The following is a 23,726-nucleotide window of genomic DNA, read 5'->3' on the forward strand; positions in this document are numbered from 1 at the left end:
AAAACAAGAGAGACTGATTGAGGGAGAGAGGATGTGGAGAATAGAGTTTCAAAGGGGAAAGTGGGTGGGGGGGGCATTACCATGGGATGTTGTCTACTATCATGGAAATGTCAATAATGAAATAAAAAAGACGAGGCAGGATCCAGCAATAATTGCCAGTAGCTTTAGCAACTACCGCCCATATAGCCTTTCCCTCAGCAGGCACAGGCATTTTTGCTAAGTGTGGTGGTATAAGTCTTTAATCCCAGAACTCGGGAAGCCGAGGTAGCAGGATCGCTGTGAGTTTGTAGCCAGCCTGAGAATACATAGTAAATTCCTTGCCAGCCTGGGCTAGAGCAAGACTCTACCTCAAAAACAAAACAAAACAAAACAAAAATAGGCATTTTTAGGATCACAAAGAGGTCATAGTTTTTAATCGATAATGCAATTTCTACACACAGTATTGCACAAATTAAGAGTATATCAACAATTCTATTTATGATACAAACTCATTAACACTGGCATAAAATTCCTCTAGGTTTCAGTGCATTTTGTGGTAGGTACTTTTAAACAGCACAACTATATTAAACACTTATCCATTCCGTGAGAATCGGCTTTCAGAAGAAGTACTCTGTCTCATCATAAATCACCTAGCATGTCAAACCAAGGGGTGTCTATCACCTAAATGAGGACTGCTTTACCAGAATAACTGGGAGCCAGGTGTGGTGGCACTCTCTCATCTCAGCACTCAGGAAGCTGAGGCGCGGGGTCCTAAATTTGAGTCTGTGCTACATAAGACCCACTCTCAAAAGAAAAGCTGGTGATAGGCTTTTAGGTTAAAATATTTAACTATACACTTAGGAACGAGGAAGTATATACATACTGGGCATTTTACGCAAAGAACTCCATGTTCTGTTCCACAAATACTACCATGCTCCAAGTGTAATTGTGGGCTGCTTATCTTCCCCATAAATATAAACCACTGTTTCAAAGTTCTCCAGAAACAAGATGGCAGTTGATACAAAAGGGTTTTAAATAAGATTTTTTCCATTCAAAATAAAATACTGCATATTCCATAAAAAATTACAAACTCTGCAATATATAAGGAAGCCAGCCTCCCATTTATCTTTACAACTATGCTTCAGTGCTGAGCACCTGCGTCCCCTGTAAGGGAGGAAAGAGGGTGGCTTGTCCTGGCTCTCCGCTAGCTTGCACAGGGGCGTACAGAGACAAAGCCCTTCGGCTTCCTTGCAGCTGTGTCTCTTCACATACAGAATTGAGGCAGCCAAGCTTGATAACTGTTAAAAATCCAATTAAAAGAGGTCTAGGGAAGCCTCGAGCTTCCATCTTGAAGCAGACAGAGTGCCAAAGGAGAGGGGGTTAAGCTGGCCCTGGTGGCTCTCATATTCTGATACTCAGAAGTCATGAAAACAATAGTTCAAGGACATTATTCATCTGGTGCTGTTGAAGGGTTCCCAAATGAGGATTCTTGACAGTGACCTTTTTTTGATAAAATGTAAAAGACCATGGTATGTTTGGGTGGAAAGACAAGCACCTCTGTAATGTCACCCACAGTCAAGACTTCCTGCTTATGGAATTTTAAACTAGCAAAATGGGTGAGAAAAATACCTGGGGAGAGGTACAATGAAGCTATTCACTAGGGATCGATTGTGAGCTCACCTATCAACCTTCCCTGACCTCCTCCCAGAAGAGCGCCAGCCATGATCTGGTATAAATACAAAGGATGCCACAGCAAGTTAAGTGCAGAGTAGATGACTTTTCCCCCTTGGTACAGGACAGAAAAAACAATTCAGAGAGAGCAATGGCTTCTCATCTGTCCCTCACAGAGAATACAAAGATCATATCTGCTGGAGTCTCATACACTGGTTTCATTTTCAAAATGCATCACTTTATTTTCCCCATAAGGTGGTCACACATCATAAACCTTGAGCACAGATAGTCACATGATCTCTTCAGCTCTCTGCAGGCAGCCTCCAGCCCCCCTGGAGTTTGAAGCCAGGGTCCTGACGTTTCACACGTTAAAGCTTTCTCCACAGCCACAAGTTCCTTTGATGTTTGGGTTGTTGAAGACAAACTCACTGGATAATTTGTCTTCAATATAGTCCATTTCTGTTCCTAGAAGTGTTAGTTGTGCTTTCTTCTCGATGAACACTCTGACTCCTTGGGGAAAAGAAAACATGCGTCATGTAACATCTGTAGCGTACACAGATTCAAAGTGCAAGCGAAAGGGGCTGGGGAGACGGTCCAATGGTTAAAGGCACTTGCTTGCAAAGCACAAGCAAATTTTTGACAGTGACTCCCAGAAATTCAACTGCAAGTGTATTTGGTGATTTCCTGCAGTGGGTGGAAACTGGCACTCAGCTTCCCAAATTCTAGCCTGTGTCAAAACAAATTATATTACAGAACACAGTTTTATACTAGTAAATCGCAGATCAAATTTGCAAAACTACATTTTGCCTTTCACTATTTATTTTTTCCAAGGCAGGGTCTCACTCTAGCCCACGCTGACCTGAAAGTCAAGTCTATAATCCCAGGCTGGCCTCCAACTCATAGTGATCCTCCTACTCCTCCTCCCCCACCCCAAGGGCTGGAATTAAAGACATGTGCCACCACACCTGGCTTCTTTCACTATATTTTAATAATTCTTTCAATCAGCAATATGAGGAAACTACACTTTGTTCTCAGTGACAGTTCTGTAAAGACAGGGTCAATGCAATTTACAGTAAACTTGCAGTGCAATCTGTACACTTGACACACTGCCAAATCTAAAGTCATCCAAAAGATTATTTATCCATAAGACATTTTATTAAGACACAAAAATACCCACAGGAGTCATACCAATCTCTACAAATAGTCCTAGTCTGGGAGTGGGATAAAAATGAATGACGTTCTCTAGTCACTTTGTAAGAAGAGTTTGACTTCTTGCCACAAAGAATCAGTTTAAGCTTTCTTAAAGCCTTCTTCTTATAAATGAAGTCATCACCTCAATACCAAATACGTGTAATTACAGGCCTTCTGGAAGATGAACACGTAAAGGATTATCATATTTTATCCTAAAAATAATTATTGTAGAGGCTGGAGAGACAGCTCAGCACTTAAGTGCACTTGCTTGCAAACTACACACATGAAGTCAGATGCACAAAGTGGTGCATAAATCTGGAGTTTGTTTGCAGTGTCAAGAGGCCATGGCAATCCACATTCTCTCTCTCCTCCAAATAAGTATTTTTTTTAAATATTATTTTAAAAAACACCTTGGCCAGGTGTGGTGGTGCTGGCCTTTAATCCCATCACTCAGGAGGCAGAGGGAGGAAGATCACAGTGAGTTCAAGGCCACCCTGAGACTACATAGTAAATTCTAGGTCAGCCTGGGCTAGAGTGAGACCCTACCTTGAAAAAAAACAAAAAAACAAAACAAACAATAACAACACACACAAAAAATCCAAAAACAGCTTTACTGGTTAATTGTTTAATAAGATGAGCACATCGCTGAGACTTGTGCCACGCCTTGTCCTTCCACGCAGGGAAGCAAGATAGGAAACAACACGCCTCTAGAGTACAGAAACACCTGGAAAGCCGAACACTCAGCTTCTATTGAAGTTAAAGCATTATTTATCTTGCCTTAACCAGAATCTACTTATTTACCTATTTATTTTTGTGTTTTCACAAAGGGTCTCAATAAGCCAGGCTGACCTTGAATTCACTGTGTAGCCAAGGCTAGCCTAAATATACAATAATCCTGCCTTATCCTCCTGATTGCAAGTGCTAGGATTACTGTCTGAGTCTCCATGGCTGGCTCTTCAATAGATTTCCTATCACTGGAGTGACAGTGGATGGGGTCAAATACAGTAGTTAAAAATCTGATAATTTTAATAAAAATCAGAAAAAAATTCTCCTAAAGCATAATTTGTAATGTATTTCACACACATGTGCAACATGGTCTTGTGTTTTTGAACTGGCCATGGGCAGTATAAAGCAGGTTTGCTAGATGCCTGCATGGAGAACCAATGGAGCTGTGAGGATGAACTGTGGGCTGCAGTCTAGACCCAGTAGAGATGCTGGGCCCACAAGATGGCTGCTAAGGAAAGCTGCCACCCCCATGAAGTTTTCCAGGACTGTGAGTCACCTAGCTGGAGGGGTGGAATTGGAACTCCAGAGACTTGTTCCTGGTTAGAATTGTCAGGCTTGGAGACTTGTCACTGACTAGAGTAGTTGGACTTGAAGCTACAGAGTTTAATGTGTGCCCACACCTTTAATCCCAGCACTTGGGAGGCAGAGGTAGTAGGATCACTGTGAGTTTGAGGCCACTCTGAAACTACATAGTGAATTCCACGTCAGCTTGTACCATAGTGAGACCCTACCTCAAAAAAAAAGAAAAAAAAAAAAAGGGCTGGAGAGATGGATTAGTGGTTAGGCGCTTGCCTGTGAAGCCTAGGACCTCGGTTCAAGGCTCCATTCCCCAGGACCCATGTTAGCCAGATGCACAAGGGGGCGCACGCATCTGGAGTTCGTTTGCAGTGGCTGGAGGCTCTGGCACACCCATTCCCCCCTCCCCCTTCCTCCTTCTCTCTCTCTCTCTCTCTCTCTCTGTCGCTCTCAAATAAATAAAAATAAAAAAAAGTTATGGGGACTTTTAACATTAGATGAATGCATTGTATTTTATATTGTGTATGGTTATGAGTTTAAGGGGGCCAGGGATAGAATGTGGTGGTTTGATTCAGGTAAAACCCCATAAACTTAGGTGTTTTGAATGTTAGGTTCCCAGCTGATGGGGATTTAGGAATTGTTAGGGACAGGCTCATGGGTATTACAGCCAGTGTCCCCTTACCAGTGTTTGGCACACACCCCTGTTCCTGTTGTCCACCTGATGTTGGCCAGGTGATTTTCACCTTCTACTCATGCCATTGTTTCCCCCTGCCATTATGGAGCTTCCCCTCAAGTCTGTAAGCCAAAATAAAGCCTTTTGCCCCTATAAGCTGCTCTTGGTGGGGTGATTTCTGCCAATCATGTGAACCTGACTGCAACACTCAGTAAAGGAGAAAATTGATTGGGCTCAAAGTTTCACTAGGACCTTGGGCAAGCCATTTAGCCTCTCCATGCCTAGGTTTCTTCATCAAAACATGAGGAATGCTGGGGAGAATATAGCTCAGTGGTAAAGGACTGGCCTAGCATGCATGAGGCCCTAGGTTCACTTCCCAGCACTGCAAAAATATTTAACACGAGGAAAACAAGTCATTTCCCTCACCCTGCTGCTACACAGAAATGTGATAATCAAAGTCTGTCTAACAACATCTGTCTAACAACATTTCCATCTGCTATTAATGCAATTAAACAGAAAGCACTGGTTACACATTTCCCACTCAAATCATTAGTCCCTGGTTTTGCACAAGGCTAAAATTTCTAAGCAAAACAAAGTGCCTAGAAAATATGTGTTAAAACAACTCACCAAAGCTAAATGTGGTTCATGCTGGCAAACCCTGAACGTGGGATGGAGGTAGGAGGATCAGGAGCTTAAAGGTCATCCTTAGTTATAATGGGAAGTTTGGAGCCAGTCTGGGCTATGTGAGACCCTGTCCCAAAGCAAGCAACCAAACAAGATGCTTACCATCTTGAACAACTTCTTCATCAGAATCTCCTTTTGTCTTTGTATATTCCAGAGTATAGGAAAGGCCATTACAGCCCCTGGTCCGAACACCCACTTTTACACCTACCTGAAAAAAAATTGAAAATATTCACCTCAGGTAGCACAGATTAAATGCTTATTTAAAAACCTTGGCTAGGGGTGGAGAGATGACTTAGCAGTTAAGGCACTTGCCTGCGAAGCCTAAGGAGGACCCAGGTTGTATTTCCTAGAACCCCATGTAAGACAGATGCACATGGTGGTCCTGGCATGCCTATTCTCTCTGTCTCATTCAAATAAAAATAAATAAATAAAAACCCTGGCTAGGGGGCTGGAGAGATGGCTTAGCGGTTAAGGCATTTGCCTGTAAAGCCAAAGGATCCCGGTTCAGTTCTCCAGAACCCACGTAAGGCAGATGCATGAGGGGGCGCATGTATCTGGAGTTCGTTCACAGTGGTTGGAGACCCTGGCACACCCATTCTCTCTCTCAAATAAATAAATATAAATATATTTTTAAAATACTTTAAAAAATCTGGCTATAGCTGAGTGTGGTGTTAAATACTTTTACAGTATGCAGTAGACCTCAGAGGACTAAGGATTACCATAGGCTGCAGTCCAGTGTGTGGAGGACACATAGGTACACCCTGTATCATTAAAAAATTGAAAATTCTTTTTATTTTAAAAAGAATTTTCAGTGTACCAGGAAGATAAAAGATAACTTAAGTTTTCCTGTGTACTTCATATCTAGTATCCCTCTATCATTTCCATCTGCTATTAATGCAATGTACTTAAAAAAAGAAATGAACACTGGTACATATCCTGACTTTCTTTGTATTCATGACCTATGACAATTTAATGAGTATTCTGTAGAATGTCTTCTAATTGAATTATGGATTTTCCCTTGCCTAGACTGAGGCTATGGGTCTTTAGGAAGAATGATCAGAGGTTTGAAAAACAAATAATGAAACAGTAATACAGTAATGGGGCTGGCTGGGGAAACAGTTCAGTTGGTAAAGTGCTTGCCACGCAAGGATGAGGACAGCAGTGTGGATCACCAGAACCTATATAAATGCTGAATTATGGTTATTAAATGACCCTGTGGAAAGAATAAATAAAAAAGGAACAAGGGCTACAGAGATTGCTCAAGGGTTAAGGCACTTGCCTATAAAGCCTAAGAACCCATGTTTAATTCTCCACTAGCCACATAAAAGTCAGATGCACTAGGTGGCACATGCAATGAGGAGTTCATTTGTAGTGGCTCAAGGCCCTGAGGCATCCATTCTCTCTTTCTGCCTCTTTCTTGTTCTCTTGCAAATAAATACATAAAAATATTTATTTTAAAAAAAGAAAAAAGGAACAAGTATTTAATAATGGAACTGCTGCACAATCATTCATTATAGGAGATCCAAGTGAAAGAACTCAATAATTCCACATGAACAAACACTAAGTACAGAGGAAAACTCTTACAATCAAACACTGCTGGTCTAATAAAGCGATTCTGAGGCTGGAGAAACGGCTCAGTGAGGTGGATAAAGCACTCACTGTTGAAGCCCAGAACCCACGGAAAAGCTGGTAGCCTGTGGCAGGCTTCTGTATTCCAAGCATGCTGGCACAGGGATGGAGGTACAGACAGGAGAACTGACTGGAAGCTTACATTGAGCACAGCAAAGAACAACATCCAGAGAGAGAATCCCTACCTAGAGGAAAGTGGAAGGGCAAAGGCAGAGCCGGATGTTTCCTCTGGGCTCCCCATGCACCATGGCACGCATACACCCACACTCACAGCCACGAGCACCATGCACTCACATACATAAACTCAGATGATTTTAACAACCACCAAAAACTTCTTATGTTTTTGCCTTATTTTCTTCCACTCCTGGTTACATGTATAATCTGAATATAGTTCTTATTATAGTAGCTTAACTACTTGCTCCCCCATCTTGTTTTATATACCTAAAATCATATCACAGAGTTCTTTTTGTAAATATTTTTATTTATTTGCAATCAGAGCAAGAGAGAATGAGAATGGGTGTTCCAGGGCTTAGTGTTGCTGCAAACGAACTCCAAACACATGCACCCCTTTGTGCTTCTAGCTTTACATGGTACTGAGGAATTGAATCCAGGTTGTTAAGCTTTGTAAGCAAGTGCCTTTAACCACTGACCCATCTCCCCAGCCTTGATGTGGGGTTCTTTGTGGTGCTGGGGATTACACCCAGGGCCTTGAATACGTGAAGGCAGTACCTTACCACTTGGCTAAGTGTGTTCCTAGCCCAAGGCCTCAAACATGATCTTCCTGCCCCATCCTCACAAGTGCTGGGAGTACATGTGTATGTCACCACACATGGCTTTTTTTTTTTCTTTTGGAGGTAGGGTTTCATGTAGCCGAGGCTTGTCCCTGAACTCACTATGTAGCCATGGCTGGCCTTGAAATCTTGGTCCTCCTACCTCTACTTCCCAAGTGACAGACTGATACACTTGTTTTATCATTTTTATGGGGAAAAAAAACATATTTGAAGGCAGAAATGTTGCGATGAGCCAGGTGTGGTGGCACACGACTTTAATCCCAGCACTTGGGAGGCAGAGGTAGGATCACTGTGATTTCGAGGCTACACAGTGAATTCCAGGTCAGTCTGGGCTACAGCAAGACTCGTGAAAAACCAAAAAACCCAGAAATGTTGTGGTGGTTTGAATGAGCTGTCCCTCACAGTCATGTACTTTCAATGCTTGGTCCCCAGTTAGTGGTAATGTGGGAGGTGGAGCCCTGCTGGAAAAGAGCTTCGGGGTATTAATACCAGCTCCTCCTGCTGGCACTCAGCTCACTCTTGCTGCTTTCTTTCCTGCCATGATGAAGTTTCCCCTCAAGATTGGAAGCTGAAATAAACCCTTTCCTCCCACCAGCTGCTTCTGGCCAGGTGTTTAGTCCTAGCAATGAGAAGGTGACTGCAACAGACAACTTTATAAAATCAGGCCCTTAAGACCTTTTTACTCAATCTGTTTTTCATGCAGTGTGTTCTGGTCATGTCTCGTCAGTTAGTAAGCACCAAAGTTCACAGGCCATCACCTGGCAAACCATCCTACCTCTCTAGAAGACTCCACTTTGGACATGCCTGTTAAAGCATTCTCAAATATCAGAAAACTAAGACTGTAGCAAATATACATGTAAGATGTCTAAAAGGTAGAGTTTAGGAAGTAGCTCAGAGGCAGATAATGTGTTTAGCATGTTTCAAGGCCCTGTGTTCAAATCCCAGTAAAATGTGTGTGCGCGCACACACACGCACACGCACACACAACTAAAAAAACACAGTGGCCAGGCATGGTGGCACATGCCTTTAAAAATCCCAGCACTTAGGAGGCAGAGATAAGAGGATCCCCATGAATTTGAGGCCACCCTGAGATTACATGGTGAATTCCAGGTTAGCCTGGGCTAGAGCGAAACCCTACCTCAAAAAAAAAAAAAAAAAATTGTATGCCAGAGCTAAAAGGTAAGACTCTATCGCTGAAGACACCACAGGCTGTGGCCACAGACATCCAAATACCATGTTGGAACTGAAAGGGAAACTAGCTCCCTGCCAGCTAGCCCTCTCAGTCCTGGAAAGCCCTATCAGAGCTGCTGGAAGAAAATGGTCACCAATAGCATGAATAAGCAGAAGACCCTACAAGCTATGAAATCATAACAGTTGGCCAAGAAGTACACACTTGTGCAATAGCGGCACCAGCCTATGTGGGTAATGAACTGTTCTGATTGGACATGGGGCGGGCTCAATGGGGCAGAACTCGATACCCAGTATTGGAAGAAACCAAGTCAGAATCCCACGGTAAGGAAACTCATAGACTTCAGAGAGAAGCCCCCACTGCTCTCTGGAGAAGAGTGGGCTTGTACACCAAAAAGTCTCCCAAATAAGTAGGCATATCCCCTTTAAACCCCGCTGTTTTCACTCTTGGTTAGAGAATCTGTTTTGTTTTACAGAAGGCAGAGAAAATGGAGGAGAACCAAGATCCACAGATAAGATAAAAAGAAACTGCAGAGGAAGCAGCAACATAAATGCTGCTCTTACTGCTAGCTTGACAACCAGTGCTAGGAATGGTGACAGACACAGTGACCAATCAAAACCCATCAGAGAAATCCAGAAGGTACAGAGAACTCAACACTCAATCAGACTGCTAATAAGCCTACCATGACTCACAGAACATTGTGGAAGAGGGGGTAAAAAAAGACTGTAAGAGCCACAGAGTGAGTAGGAATAACCTGAGGCATGGTCCTCCCCCATTGCTACCTTATAGGGACTAACTTAGACCTTCATGACCCCACTGAGGGGCCATGAATACCATAACCCCACTGAAGAGGGCCCCAGGAAAACAGGAGCAGGAGCAAGGAGATAAAATATAGCTTGTGCATGCGTGCGTATGTATGTCTATATATATATATATGTATGTACATATATATACATATACATACATACATATATATATATATATATATATATATATATAAAATTTTTTTTAAAAAAGCAAAGGAGTACATGAGGCCTCCGCATGTATGAATGATGCAAACAGAGAGCAGAAGACAGGGCAGAGTGGCTGCAAAGAACAAAATAAAACAACTTTCAAGAAACTACCCAAGGCACAGGCAAACATAAGAAGACAGAGAACAAGTCAGAGAAACATGGCCATACTTCTTTTATTGAATATATTAAAAAATCTGCATCTTTGGCACACTCTCCTATTGCTATTGTCCACCTTATGTTGGTGAGGGGGTGATGTCCACCCTCTGCTCATGCCATCATTTCCCCTGCCATTATGGAGCTTCCCTTCAAGTCTGTAGGCCAAAATAAACCTTTTTTTCCTCAAAGCTGTTCTTGGTTGGGTGATTTCTACCAGCAATGTGACTGCAACAGTAAAGTGGCACCAAGGAGTGAGGTTGCTGCTCACCTGACTGTGAGGCTTTGGCCTTTTGGAGCTGATTTTCAAGAGGAATGTGGAAGGATTTGAGACCTTGGCCTAAGAGACGCCTTGCAGTGCTGTAAGTACAGCTTGATGGATTATTCTAGTCAGAGGTGAAAGACCTGAATGCAGTAAGAATATGGACTGTGAGGTTTGGCTTATAAGGGTGAGAAAGAGCTTTGCTTGGACTGGGCTACAGTTTGTATGAGCAGCTTGCTGTTATAATCAGGTCCTGAGAAGTTGTGCGGGGTTTCATTGCATAGAAACGGACTGGTGATATTTGGGCTGAAGAAGTTGGTTTAGCGTTTAAGGCGTCTGCCTGCAAAGCTAAAGAACCCTGGTTCAATTCCCCAGTACCCACATAAGCCAGATGCACAAGGTGGCACATGCATCTGGAGTTCGTTTGCAGTGACCAGAGGCCCTGGCGTGCCCATTCTCTCTCTCTCTCTCTAATAAATAAAATATATTTATTTAAAAATGAAACTTTGGGGCTGGAGAGATGGCTTAGCGGTTAAGCACTTGCCTGTGAAGCCTAAGGACCCCGGTTCAAGGCTCGGTTCCCCAGGTCCCATGTTAGCCAGATGCACAAGGGGGTGCACGCGTCTGGAGTTTGTTTGCAGTGGCTGGAAACCCTGGCGCACCCATTCTCTCTCTCTCCCTCTGTCACTCTCAAATAAATAAATAAAAAATGAACAACAACAAAAAAAAGAAACTTTGTTTGAACTGCTACCCATTCAGCTGCAATTGAGAGATAATAACCTTTGAGACTGGGCCAGCTGACCTGCACTGGGGCAACAAGGAGAATGTACACTCTCTTGAAAGGGCCTGGGTGCTCAAGGAGCATCCTGTTCTTCAAAGTCTGCTTTATTTCCCCCTGGATTAACAAACTGGCACCCTACCTGGTATTGTGGAGTATCAGAAATACAGGAAAAAGAGGGTCACTGAGTTTGCAGCCAGGTATTGTGTTTTGGAAATGGCCGTGGGCAATGTGAAGCATGTTTGCTGGATGGCTGCATGGAGACCCCATGGTGCTGTGAGGGTGAACCATGGGTTGCAGTGGAGACCCATTGGAGATCCAGGACCATGAGATGGCTACAAAGGAGACTTGCCAGCTCTGGATAAAATTTTCCAGAACTATGAGTAGCCTAGCTGGTGGCCTAAAAATCACAGCAATCCTCCTACACTAGCCTTCCAAGTACTGGGATTAAAGGTGTGTGCCACCACCATCAGCTTTGTCTAATGTAGTTTCTACTTTGTAAGCAGGAAGCCCCTGAAACAGTGAAAGTCCAAACATTAGGAAGGATACAGACATCGATTAGTATATGAAACAGGCCTGGGCAAAGCCTGGGTCTAACCCTCAATACCACAAAAACAAACACCAAAACTCACCACTATGTAAAAATACAGGTTTATTCTAGGCTCAGTGGCTTATACCTGTGTTCCCAGACCTCAGGAGGTAGTCAGGCTGATGTCTGTGAGTTTGAGGTTAGCTTGGTCTACATAGAGAGTAATATAATGAGACGATTCAAAAAAAAAAAAAAAAAAAGAAAAGAAAAATACAGGTGTGGTGGTTTGAATGTGTATCTATGTCTCCCATATTTCAAGGTTAAGGCTGAACATCCTGCTTTAATCTCTACCAGCCTGATAGAGGAGGTGTCACTGGGGCAGACCCTGGGGTCCACCCCTAATGAGTGTTTGAAGGCAGATCTGATTCCAGCCCAAGGGTTGTAGAGAACAGTTTGAGCTCTGGCTGTGCTCACTTGTGCTACTGGCTGCTGGTGGTGTCTCTCTGCCTGGGTCATGAAAGGGAGCCGGCTTCTTCCACCACTGATGGAACTTCCCCTGGGTCTGTAAGCCTGAAATAAACCCATTCCTCCCCTAAACAATGTCTGGTTGGATGTCTGTCTCAGCAATGTGGAGCTGACTTTTACAACAGTAGGATTAGGTAACAGAAGTTTGGCAAAGGGACTGCTCATCTATGCATACCCTTTTACATCAGGAAGAATAAACACCTCAAATCTACAAAGCTAACTTCATGTTTCATTTTATCAAGTTATATATTACAAATTATCTAAACTGAGTTGAACACTGACATCTATCAGCATTTAATAACTTTGGAACAAATGTATGAGAAGTTCTATTATGGTGTAATGCAGGTTGTACAACAGAAACCAGAAAATATTCCACAGTCCAAAGTTTGAAATGATTTATAGCATCTTATCAACTACTAACAATGTACTGTGATTAACATGACACACAATCCTGACTTAACAGTCCTACCTGCAGGAACAGATCTTGGATCTTGCATGGGAAAAGTAAGCCATGGGCCTAGCACACTATAGCCACCAAAACAATAGCTGGCCTTGGGCTCCTGATCCTCCTGCTTCCATCTCCTGAGTACTGGGACTTAATAGACATGTATCATTATTCCTGGTACATGCTGTGCTGGATACCAAACTCAGGACTCTACCAACTGAGCTGTATCACCAGTCCTCCAAATACCTTTAATACAAGGTGTGGGTTAAAAAAATCTGCTCAGTGGAATACACATGACCATGAAGGGAAAGGCAGCTCAGTCTATAATATGAAAAAGTATCTTGAAGCTGTACCACTGCGGTAAAAAAGCAAAGGGTAATAACAGCATGCATGGCATACTCTTGTCTAAGTTAACAAGAGACAGACACACAAGACTAACACACAACATGTAAGTCAGTGGTTCCCCTCAAGGAGATAGTTTTGATTGTCACCACTTAGGAAGTGAGGGTGCTACTGGCATCTAGAAGGCAAGGACCACAGATGCTATAGAGCATCCTCTATCCACCCTCACACCCCAACAGTGTGGAGGTAGAGAAACCCCTGTCTGGCCACAACAAATACACAGATTCCTTATGGAAGGACATCAGGAGGTTGCACTTTGAAAGGAAAAATGACAACGATTCTAGGCTTCAAAATAGCTGCTTGTCATTGAACAGCCCCTTCTGTATGGTTTGAACTTTTCAAAATCCCCAGCAAGGTTGAGGTAGAGCTCTGTGGGAAAATATGCATAAGAACTTAAGCTGAACCACAGTACTGCAAATAAACAAAACAAAACACCTCAGCTAGCTTTGTGTGATGGCAGTATAGTAGCCAACAAGGTTATCCAATGCATCATTATTACTAATTGAAAACTTTCCCCAAAACAGCTAATTAAGATATAGTTTACCACAAGATACATTTGTCCTAAAAACAGAATTTTAATTATTTGCTAAATATGTAACAGGTATTACTTACATGTTCAGGCTTATCTTTAAGAAGTTGTTTTATCTTGTTTACAGCTGAAGGTGTCTGAAAAAAGAAAATGTTAGTAAGTTGTTAAACTACAATACTTGCATTCTTCAAAGCCACAGACTTAACAGTCTCTAATACTGCCCAAGTCTATGACAAACCTATTCTGTCCTTGCCAGAGACCTTTGTGGATTTCACAGGCAAACAACATGAACTTGACTCAAAAGCCCTCATTTTAAGTTGTCACAATATTTGCTGGCCACATTCTTTTGTTGTTGTTGTTTCTTTCTTTCCTTTTTTTTTTTTTTTTTTTTGTTTTTTTTGAGATAGGGTCTTGCTCTAGCCCAGGCTAATCTGGAGTTCACTATGTAGTCTCAGGGTGGCCTTGAACTCACAGCAATTCTCTTACATCAGCCTCCTAAGTGCTGGGATTAAAGGCATGCACCACCACACCTGGCTAGAGAGCCACATTTTCTTAATCATGTTCCCTAGTGCACGTGAACTCTGTCAAGATCTCCTGTAGTGGGCTGGAGAGATGGCTTAGTGGTTAAGAAGGCTAAGGACCCCGGTTCGAGGCTTGATTCCCCAGGACCCACGTTAGCCAGATGCACAAGGGGGCACACGCATCTGGAGTTTGTCTGCAGTGTCTGGAAGCCCTGGCATGCCCATTCTTTCTCTCTGCCTCTTTCTCTCTCTGTATGTTGCTCTCAAATAAATAAATAAATAAATAATTTTTTTTTTTTTTTTTTACAAAAAGGACCTCCTGTAGTGCCTAATCACATTATAGATATAGTTTTCCTGGGAAGCATCATTTTGACCAGCTACGGCAAGCTCAGTACCAAGCACGCCATCAGATAGAGGCACTAACAGCCAAGAAATCAATCAAGCATCCCAGTGGGAAAGCCACCTTCCTGGTGTCCCCCTGTTGGGGACTCAGCTTCAACTCATCAGAATGTACAAATGGAGCAAATGTCACTGACATTATAACCTAGGGTTCCATCTTGTATGGGTCTCACCAAATGGTGCAAAGGTTTTCAGCTGGATGGAACCCACATCTTCAGACATCTCTATGAACAGAACTACAAGACCTGATGGAAATAAAAACAGGAATTTCTACAAGCTGGAACTTAGCTGTAACCCTTCTCCCTGTGGACCAGCTGACATAAAGATGGAAAAAGCTACACTGCATGCAGCCATATGGGAGCAAGAAGTCATCAGTGGTAACAGTGGACATTGTAAGCCTTAAGTTTGGCCAACCAGGCCAACTGCACCAACAAGTACAATAGTGGCATGTCTGTTATGGAGGAAACCAACCACTTTCTTATTGGATTGGAGGATCACTCCATGGGAGAGAATATACGCCTGGTACTGAAAAGCCAGTCAAAACCCTATGGGCTGGGTGGGGTAGCGCATGCCTTTAATACCAGCACTCAGGAGGCAGAGGTAGGAGGACTGCTGTGAGTTCAAGGCCAGTCTGAGACTACATAGTGAATTTCAGGTCAGCCTGGGCTAGAGTGAGAGAGCCTACCTCGGGGGCGGGGGGAGCCTATGGCAGGGGAAGAGGTCATGGGCCCTAGGAGTATAACACTGCTCTTGTCTGGCTAAACACATATATTATGCTCACCAAACTGCCCTATAAGGACTTTTCTTAATGTTCATACCCATATATTAATAGTACTCTCATTTTTGGTTACAGAAGGTTCTCTTTTCAGATGACAGTGACCTCTGGGATGATTCAAAAGGCACCATGGTGCTGAGAAGTGACAGAGGAGTGTTTATCACTGAGACATCTCTAGCACCCCTTCCAAGGCTCAGGGTCCATTGTGGAAGAGGTAGCAGAAAGAATTAAGGGCCAAAGGAAAGGTAGGACTGCTTACACTATAGTCTTCCAGACACAAAATGGCCTGGATACCCACAAGCTCACAGTGCATGCGACTATCTACATAAGACCCTCATAATAGGAGGAAAAGAGACATCAAAATGAAAGAGACTGAGGGGGGAAGGGATATGATGAAAGGTGGAATTTTGAAAGGGAAAGTAGAGGAAGGGAGGGAATTATTATGGTTTATTGTCTATAATTATAGAAATTGTCAATAAAAAAGTTAAATGGCCGGCATGGTGGTACATACCTTTAAACCCAGCACGTAGTAGGACTGTCGTGAGTTTGAGGCTACCCTGAGACTACATAGTAAATTCTAGGTCAGCCTGGGCTAGAATAAGACCCTACCTCGAAAAACAAAACAGGTGCTTCTGTTTCTCAGAAATACAGTTAAATGTAGCTTATCATTCAGTCCCAAGGTTCTCAACATGGTAACATGTCATGGTGAACTTGGCATTCAGGTCAGTATCACCAATCCCACTTTCCTGGGGAGACTGATGAGAACACAGTCTGTTCTGGAACACTGCTGCCCTATTTCCTGGGTGTGCACCAAAAGTAGACACTAAGCAGGCATTTAAGTAGCCATTCTAACTTTCAGTAAGGATTACATACTGAAACTCAGAGGAAGCAGACACAAAGGGGATTAAACGCTGGTATTCAGAGTGCCAGGCACAACGAGTTCAATCTGAAAGCTATTGTTAGAGATTGGAGAGTATCATAAGAAAGAAATAGCCTTCCTGTTTCTTGGCTCTGTTAGGCAGCAAAGCTGTGTTTGCTCTCTAGTTTTTCATACTGGCATTTCATTGGTTCATGACACCCCTAAGTCTGGATGTTCTGACCTATGACTCTGTAGTAAACTGTAACTGGTACCCAGCCAGTGCTGGTGAACAGATCACAGGCATGGTCTTAGATCAAGTTCTTCTGTCCTTGAAAAGGCTCCCCGAGATAATGATGTTCAAGTAGGTGTAGAAACAATTTAGAAGAGTCATGAAACCAATTTAGAAGGTAGATGGTAGAGATTAGCATTAAAATATTAAACAGACAGGGTGGACAGATTGCTCAGTGGATAAATGCACTTGCTTGCAAAGACTGATAGCCCAGGTTCAATTCACCAGAACTCACATAAAAACAAATGCACAAAGTGGCACATTGTCTGAAGCTTGCTTGCAGTGATAGAAGGCTCTGTTGCACCCATACTTTGCCTCTTTCTGTCTCTCTAGCACATAAATAAAAATATTTTTTAAAAATGAAACAGAGTGGGCTGGAGAGAGATGGCTTAGTGGTTAAGCGCTCGCCTATGAAGCCTAAGGACCCCGGTTCGAGGCTCGATTCCCCAGGTCCCATGTTAGCCAGATGCACAAGGGGGTGCACGCATCTGGAGTTCGTTTGCAGTGGCTGGAGGCCCTGGTGCGCCCATTCTCTCTCTCTCTCTATCTGCCTCTTTCTCTGTCTGTCACTTTCAAATAAATAAGGAAAAATAAAAACAAAAAATTTTAATTAAAAAAAAAGGGGGGGGCTGGAGAAGATGGCTTAGCGGTTAAGCGCTTGCCTGTGAAGCCTAAGGACCCCGGTTCGAGGCTCGGTTCCCCAGGTCCCACGTTAGCCAGATGCACAAGGGGGCGCACGCGTCTGGAGTTCGTTTGCAGAGGCTGGAAGCCCTGGCGCGCCCATTCTCTCTCTCCCTCTATCTGTCTTTCTCTCTGTGTCTGTCACTCTCAAATAAATAAATAAAAAATTAAAAAAAAAAATAGAGCTGGGCATGGTGGTGCATGCCTTTAATCCCAGTACTCAGGAGGCTGAGGTAGGAGAACTGCTGTAAGTTCAAGGCCACCCTGAGACTACATAGTGAATTCCAGGTCAGCCTGCACTAGAGTGAGACCACACCTCGAAAAGCCAAAAATAAATAAATAAATAAATAGAATTGAAACAGAAAGCAATGCACTTACAGTGTGAGTATACACATGCATGTGCTGTAGTGAGTCTTTTAAGTTACCAACACGGTATGTGTGTATGTGTATTTATTATTGCATGGCACTGTTAAAGATGAGAAAAAAAAAAAAAAACAGCAGCAGGAGGTCTCTAAGCTCCCTCCCCTCAGCTGTCCTGGCGGAATGGAACAGGACTACACAGGAAACTGCATGCAGGGTGGAATGAGGAAACAAAACCACCAAGGAGCAAACATGTGGCTGTTTTTAGACCACAGAATCTCAACTCATTACAAAAATACAATTTTTTAGTGAAAATAAATAGGTTTACTCAAGGATTATTAAAACATTTTATTTTTATTTATTTATTTGAGAGCAACAGACAGAGAAAGAGGCAGATAGAGAGAGAGAGAGAGAGGGACTGAGCGTGCCAGGGCCTCCAGCCACTGCAAACAAACTCTAGACGCATGTGCTCCCTTGTGCATCTGGCTAATGTGGGTCCTGGGGAACTGAGCCTTGAACCAGGGTCCTTAGGCTTCACAGGCAAGCGTTTAACCACTAAGCCATCTCTCCAGCCCTATTAAAACATTTTTAAAAGTGACTTGCCTTCCAAACATAAAGACATGAGTTTGCTCCCCATTACCCATGTAAAATGCTAGGTGTGGCCAGGCATGGTGGTGCAGGCTTTAAATCCCAGCACTTGGGAGGCTGTGAGTTCGAGACCAGCCTGAGACTACACAGTAAATTGCTGGGCTAGAGCAAGAGTCTGTCTTGAAAAACCAAGCCAAACAAAATAAAATAAAAAGCTAGGTGTGGTGTGGCGCCTGTGTAATCTCAGTGCTAGGAAGATGGAGACAGGAAGATGTGAACATCAGCAATTCTGTGATAAGTGTACCATTCTTCATAACTCACTTTCACTTGCCAGGTTTGAATATTTTTGATTTGGGGCTAGGGAGATGGCTTAGAAGTTAAGGCGTTTGTGTGTAAAGCCTAAGAACACATGCTTGAATCTCCAGGTCCCACGTAACCAGATGCACAGTAATGCAAGCATAAAATGTTGCACATGTACACAAGGAGGTGCACACATCTGGAGTTCATTCACAGTGGTTGAAAGGCCCTGGCGTACTCATTCTCTCTCTCTCTCTCTTAAAAATACAAGGACCCTGGTTCAAGGCTAGATTCCCCAGTACCCACGTAAGCCAGATGCACAAGGTGGTGTGTGCATCTGGAATTGGTTTGCAGTGGCTGGAGGCCCTGGTGTGCCCATCTCTCTCCCTCCCCCCACCCCGTTGCTCTCAAATAAATAAATAAAAATAAAAACAAAAAATTTAAAATAGAATTAAAATTCATAGACCAGAGGCTAAGACTTAGAGATTTTATTAATTAACAGAAGGAAAGCAAAACCTGGGCGTGGTGGCACACGCCTTTAATCCCAGCACTCAGGAGGCAGAGACAGAAGGATTTCCATGAGTTCAAGGCTACCCTGATAATAGTGAATTTCAGGTCAGCCTGAGCTACAGTGAGAGCATACCTCAAAAAAAAAAAAAAAAAAAGAGAGAGAGAGAGAGAGAGAGAGAGAGAGGGAGAAAGAAGGAAAGAAGTACTAAGAGCTCCTGCCATGTGAAAGGCAAGAGGGAGTAGAGAGTCCACATGAAGTACGGGTTCCCCCTATCTTAACCTAGCAAGGCTGAAAACAGCAGGGCTTACCAGAGTAAGAGATCTGGAAGTTCAGGAAAAGTGAACACTAATTTTATTGTGGTAGACCTTACCCTCAAGCTCAGAAGAGCCTCAGAGAATGGGCTAGTCTGGGCTCTGGAAGAGGCCGGCCAAGTTTTAGGGCTGAGCTTAATCAATCACCATGTCAAGCTCAGATTTAAACCCTAATTCTAGAAAAGGGGAACTACTTCCAGGAAGGGACTCAGGTTGTTTGTGGAAAAAAAAAAAACCTAGGTAACTCTTCAGTCAAGACATAAGGAGAGGAGAGATCCTTCTCTAATCTACAGCAGACTGGAGACTGTAAGGGCAGATCCCAGATACTCCTACTTTTCACTTCTGGGGCCATCACCCTAAACTGCCTCAACAGGGTATCACACTGAATTTGGAGCTCACTAACTCAGCTAGTCAGAGACCAACACTGGGTGTCTTCCTAAGTTGCTTCTTTACCTTATTTTTTGAGATAGCATCTCTCATTGAGCCTAGAGCTCACTGATCTGGCTAGCAAGTCCTAGCCATCTCCGATCTTCATGTCTCTAGTGCATACGGAGGTGCCTGGTTTTTACAGAGGTGCTAGAGACCTGAACTCAGGTCCTCATGCTTGCCTGGCAAATACTTTACCCACTGAGCCATCTCCCAAGCTCCAATGATATTTTTCATATTAGTTCTACAATGTGGTTTAAGTATAAATATTTGCATGTGGTTATAAATCAACAATTACAGAGTAGTAACTGTAAAACCTTTAAAAGTCACCATTTATGCTAAGTACAAAATATTTAACTAATAGAATGTCTCTCCCTCTCACCCCAAGCACTTGCTCAACCACTTAACTATATCCCCAGTACTCCTTAGGTTCTCTGTAACAGCTCCTATCTACCTGCATGTACTATCAAATGGTATTTTGTAGTCACTCTTCCCCAGGTCTTCTGGTCCTACTCTGATAAACGAACAGCTTTTTATTAAACATTGTTTCTCAGCCCTTCTCAACCAGGTTCACCAGAAAACTGAAGCCCTGAGGAACCCTCTGTATATAATGAATTAACTTCATTATATAAGTCCATATATCAGAACTTAACACTGGCTGAGTACCTTCATTTGTTCATACAATTATGGCTCTGTTTCATGCAATATGAGCCTCTATTCCTAAATGAGGGTTGCATCAATTCTGTCTTATACAATGATGGACATAAAGGTAACTGTCAGCTGAGGAGTGGTGTTTAATTTTCATCTTCAATCTTCTAGTACAATGGTCCCTCCAAGTTTGATTCCATCAGTCAATTACTGAATATATAGGGAAATAGTGAGGGGCAACCCATCCTCCCTGAATGTTCTGTAGAAGTGTCCAATGGTACTCACATTTACATGGTGTGTTGAAGCTATTTCTGGTTTGTAGCCTATCACCAGTCTAAACCCTTCCATCCAACAGGACTAACATTAAAGCAGACCCTATGGTGCTGGCATTCCATGTCATCACTTTTCCAAGCCATCTGCAGACTTCTCCTATGTGGTACAAATACTGCTCTTTTCAAATGTGGCCAAATGTCAAATTCCTGATGTCAAAATTTACATAGAAGCTGGGCATGGTGGCGCATGCCTTTAATCCTAGCACTTGGGAGGCAGAGGTAGGAAGATTGTCATGAGTTTGAGGCCAGCCTGAGACTACAGAGTGAGTTCCAAGTCAGCCTGAGCTAGAGTAAGACCCTACCTCACAAAACCAACAACAAAAACATTACATAGCCAAGTAACAATGACCTCTTTATTATTATTTTTTTTTTGTTTGCTCCTATCTGTCTCTTCTCAGTACGCCTTTGATCACCACACTGCTTTGCATTTGATATAACATGCTGGGGTTCAAAATCTTTACCAAACATCTGAAAACAGAACACAAACAGCAATGCATGCCAGTGTCTTCAGATGAGGGTAGACATGTCAGGACTAGTGACTGCTAGCCTACTACCACAGGCCATCATGAACAGCGGCAATGATACACTTTTTCTCTCACATTAGCTAAGAAAATCACAAGGACAGAATTCTAGAGTCAGCCATAACATTAAAGGATGAGTTCAGACAACAGACTCTACAGTAGAGCCAGGTGACATGAGAACCCTTTTGAACTGAGGGTTGCTGTGATAACACATAAAGAAGCAGAAAGGAGTGTGTGGAGAGATCTGGCCTGTGAAAACATGCCACTATTCCTTATAAGAGACAGCAAAAGTTCTGTGAAAGGTGGGATGGAACGGAACTAGGGAACTCAATGATTTCTAGTCCTCTATTACACCAGGACTTGATAATGTCTGCTGAAAAGGTTTGCAGAGGAAAAGGGCCAGCTCAAACAGGCTGAATTAACAGATAAGATGCCAAATGGTGATGAGGGGGTGACAAAGGAAAAAAACACTATCTTTGCAGGCTGGGGAGATAGATGAGTTGATAAAGTGCTTGTCTTAAAAGCCTTTGATCCCCAGAACCTACACGCAGGGTGTGGTAGCAGGTTGGCAGGCCCCACAGAGGGAATAAGGAGACAAGGATCCATGGGATGGCTGGCGAGCCAGTCTAGCCTAACTGGGGAACTGCAGGCCAATGAAAGACCCTGTCTCAAAATCAGGTGGACGGAATGACACTTCAGGGTGTCCTCTGGACTCCATACACACCCAAACACATACACTCGTCCACACATGTATGAACACACATACACTTGCATACCACACAAACAGCAACAAATTCTCCTAACACTATTCTTTTCCTAGATCTACCATTACCAGTAGAAGGGTTCTGCCTAATCCTGTTTAATTTTTACTGAGATTAAAAAGAGTCTAAATTGTGTTCTCTAGTTCTCAGGACTTTGGATAATTCTACACTCCACGGTATATCTTCCAGACATGAAAAATGAGCTTGTAAGTTCAAGAAAAAGCAATACAAAATAAAATATGATATATAACTAGGGTAACTTGAGGGACCGAAAACAATGATTATAAAAAGAAATTAATAACCCCATCTGATCTTGACTTTCCTCTTTTGTACTTCGACAAATTTTTCTGGCAAAGGCTTTCTAAATAGATTGAATAGACCCCAAGATCCAATCTAAATAATTCCATTTCCCAGTCTGTGGGGAAATGCTTACGCATTACACATTACGAGTGGGGTGTATATTAGGAGAATGATCCTAAGCTTGGGTGAAAAGTACTAGAAATAGAGGCAAAAGTTCACAACCCTGTGAATGTCCTAAATGCCACTGAAATGATTATTACATGGACTCCTCCTCCACTGCAGAAGGCAGTGCACCGCGGCGAGGTTGCAGGAGACACCGAATTCTCTAAGGACCTGTGTCAGCGAGTGACCTTTCTCCTAGAGAAAAACTTCATCCTTTGTCCTCTGCAAGGCGAGGACTACCCAGGGCTGGGGCGCGGGGAGGAGACGGTTCCGAACCCTCGCCGTTCTGGGTCGGCGTACGCCGTGGCCCAGATCCTCTAACAGGGGTACGTTTCCGGGGGAAGGGAGCCCGGGCCGCTCGGGGAGCCGGCCTACCACTAGACTCCCAGAGAGGTGGGCCCAAGGGTCGCAGCCCCGAACGCTGACCCCGCCGGGCTCCCCCGCGCCGCTCTCGCGCGCGGCATGCTGGGAAATGTAGTTCCGGGCGTCGGCCTCCTGCAGGGGCCGGAGCCGGGCGTGTTTATCCCTAGAACGGCCTGGCGACCTCCCTCAGCACGGCGGGCGCGGGCCAAGGTCACGGCCCGGCCGCGTCCACTCACCAGGGTGAGAGCGGCCCGGGTGGGCTGTAGTTTCCTCTTGCTCACAGCTCGGACAGTGGCCCGAACCAACGAAGCCGACATCTTTGCGGTCCCGGCGCCCCGGAGCCTCGGGCCCGAGCTCCGAGCCCTCAACTACTCTCCATGGACACGGCGGGCGCATTGACGCCACAAGCTCCGGCGCACGGCGCTCAGGCCCCGCCCAGCCACCGCCATTGGGCGGGCCGCGTGAGTGACGGGCCTGGGCGGGGCTTCCAGCGGGGCGGCCTGGGCGAGAGGCCGGCCGTCAGCCCCGCTACGCCGCAGTCTGCACGGCGTCCTGAAGCGCCGCCCGAGACCCGCAGCGACCTGCGACCTCGCCGACCCGAGTGCGTGCCCTTCCGCCCGCGCGAGCGAGGCGAGGGGACGGGGAGGGGCGGGGCGCGGCTTCTCCAGGGCGCGCTGTGGTAAACAGAGCGGCCGATGGGGGTTGGGATGCCGAGACTCGAGGGAGGGCTCAGCGGTTGAAGGCACTTGCAATGCTGCTGGGCTTGGCTCAGTTACCCAGCACCTTTGTAAAGCCACACACAAAATGCGGCGCAAATATCCCGTGTTTATTTGGGGTGGCAGGACACTCTGGCACCCCCATACACACAAGTGCAAAT

General features: G+C 44.1%; 1 protein-coding gene across 1 annotated transcript; it reads right to left on the minus strand.

Moving 5' to 3' along the window:
- Positions 1-1,866: 1,866 nt before the first annotated feature.
- On the minus strand, positions 1,867-23,265 carry Isca1 (iron-sulfur cluster assembly 1). The gene is made up of 4 exons (XM_004672341.3): positions 23,086-23,265; positions 13,829-13,882; positions 5,603-5,708; positions 1,867-2,160 (listed from the first exon to the last, which is right to left on the minus strand). The coding sequence occupies exons 1-4, from the start codon at positions 23,164-23,166 to the stop codon at positions 2,012-2,014; spliced, it is 390 nt and encodes a 129-aa protein (XP_004672398.1). The 5' UTR covers positions 23,167-23,265; the 3' UTR covers positions 1,867-2,011.
- Between the last annotated feature and the right edge of the window lie 461 nt (positions 23,266-23,726).

The sequence above is a fragment of the Jaculus jaculus genome, chromosome 2, assembly GCF_020740685.1.
Source record: "Jaculus jaculus isolate mJacJac1 chromosome 2, mJacJac1.mat.Y.cur, whole genome shotgun sequence".
Taxonomy (NCBI): Eukaryota; Metazoa; Chordata; class Mammalia; order Rodentia; family Dipodidae; genus Jaculus; species Jaculus jaculus.

What these genes read in the sequence shown, in the direction of transcription:
- Isca1 (XM_004672341.3), bottom strand. Translation starts at nt 23,166, where the DNA reads ATGTCGGCTTCGTTGGTTCGGGCCACTGTCCGAGCTGTGAGCAAGAGG. An exon ending in CCCGGGCCGCTCTCACCCTG is followed by an intron (nt 13,883 to 23,085) that starts GTGAGTGGACGC and finishes TTCTTTTTTCAG; the next exon opens with ACACCTTCAGCTGTAAACAA. An exon ending in TGAAGAAGTTGTTCAAGATG is followed by an intron (nt 2,161 to 5,602) that starts GTAAGCATCTTG and finishes CTTTTCCCCAAG; the next exon opens with GAGTCAGAGTGTTCATCGAG.